At 54.7% G+C, this 7,160-nt stretch overlaps 3 protein-coding genes across 3 annotated transcripts; 1 reads left to right on the top strand and 2 right to left on the bottom strand.

Moving 5' to 3' along the window:
• The first annotated feature begins 58 nt into the window (after positions 1 to 58).
• Positions 59 to 1,982, top strand: ASPACDRAFT_76035 (choline-phosphate cytidylyltransferase). Its single transcript, XM_020204621.1, has 4 exons — positions 59 to 668; positions 740 to 1,090; positions 1,144 to 1,573; positions 1,634 to 1,982. The coding sequence occupies exons 1-4, from the start codon at positions 136 to 138 to the stop codon at positions 1,781 to 1,783; spliced, it is 1,464 nt and encodes a 487-aa protein (XP_020059271.1). The 5' UTR covers positions 59 to 135; the 3' UTR covers positions 1,784 to 1,982.
• Positions 1,983 to 2,567: 585 nt separating this feature from the next.
• ASPACDRAFT_57904 (uncharacterized protein) lies at positions 2,568 to 3,917 on the bottom strand (the record flags this gene model as incomplete). The annotated part of the gene is made up of 1 exon (XM_020203294.1): positions 2,568 to 3,917. One exon carries the CDS (start codon positions 3,915 to 3,917, stop codon positions 2,568 to 2,570), a length of 1,350 nt encoding a protein of 449 aa, XP_020059270.1.
• Positions 3,918 to 4,751: 834 nt separating this feature from the next.
• ASPACDRAFT_76031 (DMT family transporter) lies at positions 4,752 to 6,676 on the bottom strand. Its single transcript, XM_020204620.1, has 2 exons — positions 6,234 to 6,676; positions 4,752 to 6,140 (listed from the first exon to the last, which is right to left on the bottom strand). Exons 1-2 carry the CDS (start codon positions 6,438 to 6,440, stop codon positions 5,055 to 5,057), a joined length of 1,293 nt encoding a protein of 430 aa, XP_020059269.1. The 5' UTR covers positions 6,441 to 6,676; the 3' UTR covers positions 4,752 to 5,054.
• Between the last annotated feature and the right edge of the window lie 484 nt (positions 6,677 to 7,160).

Raw genomic sequence — 7,160 nt, 5'->3', positions numbered from 1 at the left:
CTTCTTCCTCTCTCTCTCTCTCTCTCCTCTCTCCTCCCTCCCCCCCCCGGACCCCATCTCTTCTCTCTCTTCTCCTTCCCTCTCTCCTAATCCTTCCTCGACAGAAGTTGAGCTGTGCTCCCTCAGTCAGCCACCATGTCCTCTCCTCCGTCCGGAAAACGCAAGCGCAGTGGCTCCCAACACCATCCTACTGCCGTTCCTGCGCCTGCAGATCTTTTGCAACCCTCCTCTCGCGATGCGTCCGGCGAGGAAGGCGACGACTCTACCGGCCCAGCTCTCCCACTGCCCAGCCCCAACAAACACAAGAAACAGCCGACCCAGGACGTAACATCGACCGGCGCTGTGCCCCCGTCGAAGCGGGCCCGGAAGGCTTCCGTCAGCGACAACAACAACAACCACGATCAACTGTCCAACGGCAATGCGGCGGGCGCGCTAAACAAGGAAGACCCGGGCGAGCCGTCCGAGACTACCGTGGCCAGCAGCGACATCGAGAATCAGGGCACCCGACCGGGCTTGCAGATCGACACGACGGCACCCCCAGAGCACTTGTTGGAGCCTCCAAAACGCGGTGGGCTCCAGGATCCCGTCGGTTATCACACCAACCCGCCTCCAGTGGGTCGCCCGGTGCGGGTGTACGCGGACGGAGTGTTTGATTTGTTCCACTTGGGGTACGTGCTGTCCTTTTTTCCGGTACGGTGCATTCCGTGTATCGATGGCTAACCGGCGTGGTAATCACCAGTCACATGCGGCAATTGGAGCAGGCGAAGAAGGCTTTCCCCGACGTATATCTGATTGTGGGTGTCACGGGTGATGAGGAGACACACAAGCGCAAGGGATTGACGGTCTTGAGTGGCGCAGAGCGTGCAGAGTCCCTGCGGCACTGTAAATGGGTGGACGAGGTGATTCCCGATTGTCCTTGGATTTTGACCCCGGCGTTTCTTGAGGAGCACAAGATTGATTACGTGGCACATGACGACCTGCCGTATGGTGCGGATGAGGGCGACGACATCTACGCCCCGATCAAGCGAGAGGGGAAGTTCCTGGTCACGCAGCGCACGGAAGGTGTCAGCACTACGGGCATCATCACCAGGTGGGTTTCCGCGGTTGGGATGTGAATGAGTTGGCGGAGCTGATTCGATTCAGGATTGTCCGCGACTACGACCAGTACATTTCGCGCCAATTCAAGCGCGGAGCCTCGCGTCAGGAACTGAACGTGTCATGGATCAAAAAGAACGAGCTGGAGATCAAGCGCCATGTGTCGGAGCTGCGCGACAACATCCGGGCCAATTGGACCACCACGGGCCAGGAATTGGGTCGCGAGCTGCGCCAATTCTGGCAAAACAGCCGCCCCGGCAGCCCGGCACCCAGCACCCGCAATAGCATGGACTTGGGCGGCTCGCGCAGTGGACTGACGAGCGGACTGACGAGTCCCGTGCTGGGGACCAAATCGCATGTCTCGCGGGTTGAGGCTCTGGGCCGTCCCGACAGCCCCATGGGCACTGGCCGCAACGAACCCCCTGATTACTTTGCCACTGGGTACAGTCTGGGTCTGATTGGTGGCGTTCGATCCTGGGTGAGTTCCTGAAGTCGCTATGAAAAGGAGGGTGCAGCCCGCTCACAAATTTCGGTCTAGATGCGCAGCCGTCGCTCGTTAGTGGGCAGTCGGGCCCCTTCCCCCACCAGCGAGGAGGAACATGAATCAGAGGCCGAGCGCAGCAGCGGCCAACAGCTACAACAAGAACACGAGTATGAACAACAACATGCAGCTGGTTCCCGGGCATGAGTAATATATGTTCTTACTTGATGATTTTTTTTTCTGCTGTTGTTGTTTCCCTCCCAAACTCCTCAACCCAATAGGCAACCTAATTCACCTACCTTCTTGGTTCATGTCTCCCTTTCCCACAACCTCTCTCCCTCCAGATAATGTAAGGTTAGCAAAAGGACCGGTCTGGGTATGAGCTTAACTTTTGAAATTGGACATCAAACCTTTTTTTTTCCTTTTCTTTTCTCTTACTTCCTCGCTTCCTCTTATCTCGCGGAAGCCTTACACGAGCAGCCTCATATGAGAAGAGCCTTGCATCCACCAAGGGAATCTCACTTTCAATGTGGGTTCAAAAATGAGTAATATGTATCCCTACGGACCTTTTGTTTTCTGGTTCAGACAAAATTGTTACGGGCGATGTATCATTATATGATGGGTTGGGATATTGCTCTAGGGGAAAGGACTATTTCCTTGAGATGAGGATTATTTGTGCCGAGGTGGTGTTTCGGCACGGGATGGGATGCAGGGACTTAATATGATGATGTGCACTGTACAGAGAGACTAGATTGTTATAGATGAATCGGGACTTTGACCTTTGGATGGTGTATTGCCACTCGGAGTGTAGAGTGTGTATACAGTATGTACTTCATGTCTAGAATGCGAGTCATCTCACCTCACTGCGCCTTTTGGAGGTTGTCAGGTACGTTGCTGGACGGATAAAATAGGAAGAAAAGGGTATCTATAACTTTATCGTTCTATCATCGATTCAGCTCTCCCTCCCTCCCGAGGGAATTTCTATGGAAAATCAAGCCGAACAGATAGCCAACCTCCGCTTTCTTCTCTGCCACCCCTCCTTCCCAGCTCTGAACCTGTACCCAGAGTCATACCCATACTCCGCCGCCGCCGCCGCCGCCGCCGCATCATCCTGTTCCTCCTCAAATCTAGTGCAACGGCTCGAACAAACCCACCCCTGAATCTCCGCCCGCAACCGCCCCAGCCGCTCCGCCCCGCCGACCTCCCGCTCCACCCCCGCCCGCGCCGCCGCATCGCACCGCGCCGTGACCGCCAGCTCGAATCGCGTCAATCCGCGCACCCGCCGGACGATGGGACGTAGCCACTCCGCGTCCACGCCGGCGTGTAGCGGGAGCTTGTAGCCGCCGACTATGGTGGCCGTCGCAGGGTTCGTGGCGGTGGGGATGGCGGTTGCGGTTGCGGTGAAGCGGCCCAGGTCGATGCAGAGGGTGAGGTCGGTGAGGTGCGGGCACCGGGTGGTGGTTCTTTGCCAGAAGGTTGTCCAGAGGTTAGGGTTGTGCGTGTAAGTGTGGATTGAGTGGGAGGGGCTGGTGTTGGTGGGGGTTCTTGCTGTTTCTGCTGGTGGTGGTGGTGGATTGTTGCTGTTGCTGTTGTTGTTGCTGTCGATATGGCTATGGTTATTATTATGGCTGGTCTCCCGATCGTGGAACATCCCGCCCAGCGGGACGACCTGCACGCTCAATCTCCGCACCTCCTGCAGGCAGGTCGGGTTGACCTGGTCGGTGAATGCGATCCAGGTCGATAGGTCGTCGACATCGAAGGTCGCCTGGCGGTACAGCTGGGGTGCTGCTTCGTTGTAGATCGCGCGGCAGGTGCGCAGCAGGCTTGCTGGGGTGGTGCTGAGATGTGAGGGGAGGGAGGGGTGGGTGTGGGGGTAGAGTTTGCTGTTGGGGTCGGTGTTGAGGTGTTGCTTGTTGGTGCTGCTGCTGTCGGTTGGTGAAGCAGCGGACGAGGTATCAACGTCTGTACGCCATCGTGCGGCGGTGACCGGACAGCAGCGCCGGTTCTTGTCAATCGCAGAGACAGAATTGGGGCAGCGCACGTGGCGGATTTGATTGCGGATCTGAACGAGGTGGAGGACGGGCTCGCCGAAGACGTGGGACCAGATTATGGACCGGATTTCGGGGGGCAGGCGGGTGAAGAGGGGGCTGTTGAGTTGAGGGTCGATTGTCTTGAAAATATCCGGGGTTGATGGCGTGGTTACAGAGGCAGACGGAGTTGGGGCGCAGATTTGGCGTTCTTGGATGAGTTCGCGGATGTTTTCAGACCAGCGTCGGTTGGTGGGATAGTAGTGAAAGATTGAGTAAGGGTCGCGGAGGAACCAGGCGTCGAAATGACGCATTGTATCGAGACTTTTGTCTATATCTAGAGGAAGCACGAAAGAACGAAGTAAAGAGTGTAGGAAAAGCGATTGGCTGTATATGGAGGAAAAAGGATGGGCGAGATGAGGCCGCACACTCTATATAAGCTTCCCCTTTTCTCCAGCCATATCGGGTCAAAAGTACTCTCCACTGCCCACTCTACTCGGTACGTCCATCAAATCATGAAGACAGTAGGTGGTAACGCCACTGGCAATCACACTCAGGCTGCCCCCAATCATGGCCGTTCGCGGTCAACCTCGGGTTCTTCCGTGAATCCAGCCGATGGGGAGAAACAGCTAAATGACGTCGTGGCGTCCAATCACACCCACCACGAAATGAGGCCTCGTTTTCTGGCAGGGACAGTTGCAATGCATTGGGTTTCATGGCTGCATGGCCGCATAGGACGAGAGTGCTCCGAACCGACAATTCGAGGGAGACTGTGCTGCGGCATACCGGGGAGACGGATGGTCGGTTGCCTTTAGGTTTGCTTGGTGGGATTGTGGTTGGTGTGTTTATTCGGCGTTTTTTTAATGCTGGTCCTGTGGTAAGTATGTGATTCCAAAGTCAGAGAGATGGTGCAAGATCAATCTGTAGAAGTGGAAGTTGAGTTGAATTGGACTGGATCGATACGTAGATATATCATGGATTACTCCGTCCACCCCCGGATCGACAAGAAAACCCACCTGGGGTTGGATTATTGGTCAAAAAGGCAAGTCAACCGAGTCCCGTCGAGCCCCACCCCGCACCTTCCTCTTCTGCTCCATCCACAGCGGCATACCAAGTACTCAAAACACTTCCCTCTTTCTTGCATCGTTCATTTCGTCTCATTCGTTATATAATTCATGCACTCATGCACTCATGCATCCCAATCTCCCGCTGGTCGCTCATCACCATTCTATATCACAGCGTCCTACTACTGCACTCCGTATATGCAAGTCGCTTGCTCCGCTTTTTATGCCCCTCCCGCACTAGCCGCATCTACCATGGGGTTGCATTCTTTACTACCCAGGAGTCGACTTGTTCTTTTATGTGTATCAATCCAAGGGTCAAATACCTTATATCGTCCTCCCTATTATGCCCACTTGCAGGAAGTATGTATCCAACTGCATGCCCCCCGTTTACCTCGTCCCGCTTACCTCCAGCCGTTCACTTTCCTCGTCAACCGGTGCTGCAGCCGTGACGTCGTTCTTGCTGGCAGTCTCACCAGAGTCACTCTCGGGTTTCTGGTCCTCTCGTGCAACGGCCACATAGATGGCACAGCCCAGAATTAGCCCCGACCCGACCCAACTCACCGGGGACAGTGTGCTACCCCAGACCATGCGGTCATAGAACAGCGCGAACAACATCTGGGTGTAAATCATGAACGTCGCGCGTGACCCGGACGAGGTCTTTGCTGCAGGAGGCTTTGTTTCGGCTTGCTGCTGCAGCTGCTGTCCCCGCAATTGCTCTTCATCCTCTACACGGCCGCTCGCTTGAGTACCATACGAGTTCGATTCCCAGCCTGTCGCAAGATCTTTGGGCGTCCGTTCCGGGGGAACGTAAGACAGACCAGCCGTAAGGAGGAACTGCAATAGGAATCCGCACACTCCGAGACCCAGCAGCAGAGTCCATTCAAACAGCGTAACGGGCAACGCGAAGGGGATGGATGGAACCAGCAGCATCGCGAGAGAGGCGACAATCGTCGTGTACGAGGAGAACCAGGTGACAGACACGAGTGGGTGACAGCGCCGGCCGATCATTCTAATGGTCGTATAAGCACAAGTGGCTCCTAGGACACCCAGCAGGGCAACAGCAATCGCCAAAACGTGGTGATAGCTGTCCGTTGCACCGGGCTTATCGCCCGATTCTCCATCGTCAGTCTCTTCCCCCGAGCGCATGAAGGCGAACGGGCGAGCGATCAGAATGACACCGATCAGGGACACGAGCCCAGCCATCAACTGCTTGCGGGTGAACGTCTCGCGAGGGATGAACAACGAGCAGGCGTATCCGGTAAGGATGGGAACTAAGAAGGTGACTACAGTGGCCTCGGACAGAGGCAGATACTGCACTGAGTAGTACAGCCCATAAACGCCGAAGAAGCCACCGCTGGCACGTAGGAACAGAAGCAGCAAGATCGGCTTGGTCCCAAGCGGCTGCGGCACTTTGGTGTACCACATGTACAGATAACTGGCAATGACAGTGATTGACATGCGCGCAAAGAGGATCTGCGGAGAGATTAGCGGTTGACTAACACAGCAGCGAACGTCCGGTTTCACACAACCGATCAAGCAAAGCGGCACGCGATCATCAAGACATACCTGGAACGGATGATACCCCTTCCCATTATTTCCCTTGATCTCCAAAACCTGCGTCATAACATTCATAGTAGCGCCGAAGAACTGGGCGCCCAAAACAAATATCATACCCTTTCCCTGCAACCAGAGCTCCTGGCTCGAGTGGCGCAGGGAAGACCACCAGGACGGCTGGTGGTGGGAGGAAGCTGAGGTCAATTCATCAGGCATCATGGCTGGTGATGAACGAGCCAGAAGGGGACTCTGCTCGCTGGGTGCTTCTCTTATCGTCTCCCGCTGGCTTGGATCCTCGTGGGATCGAGGAGTGACGCAAGTGGCCATTTTGTAATTGCCTCGTATTTTTCTGAAGGCTGATTTGTGTTTGTTATCCGAGGTTGTTTTCCTGTTTGTCCCTGGCTCGGGAGTGATTGTACATGTACTGGGTACTGTACAGTACTTTGCTCACAAGTAGATCCGATCTGAAAGCGATAAGGAAATATACACAGATTCTATTGTAGACGTGCTGTATATATACCTTCAGTCATTCCCCTGGTCCAGTCCTGAACCTCTCCGTCAACAAAACAGAGACGACAAGAAGTTTGAATTAAAGAGCAGCCGGAGGAAAGAGAACGGCGAGGGCAAAAAAAAAAAATGTACTAAGTACGTACAAGGACGCCTCCCCCAGAATGACTAATCACCGCTTTTCGCGCACTTGACGAGCTTTTTTGAAAACAACAGACCAGAACTTGATTCTGATTCGATCGAGAGAGTAAATCAGCTGAGCTTGAACAAAAGAAACTTTTAGACTGACTGGGGTTGAAAGATGTTAGCAGTAGGCATCCCTTCTGCCCGGTTACTGTAGCCTTACGCTATCACGAATCCCGCTTGGACGAATTTCTGCTGTATAATCACCAGATCGGGTTTGACTATGCAAGGTTCGTAGTATATCGCCTT

Source organism: Aspergillus aculeatus (assembly GCF_001890905.1).
Source record: "Aspergillus aculeatus ATCC 16872 unplaced genomic scaffold ASPACscaffold_3, whole genome shotgun sequence".
NCBI classification, from domain to species: Eukaryota; Fungi; Ascomycota; class Eurotiomycetes; order Eurotiales; family Aspergillaceae; genus Aspergillus; species Aspergillus aculeatus.
This window is presented reverse-complemented; position numbering and strand designations above follow the sequence as displayed.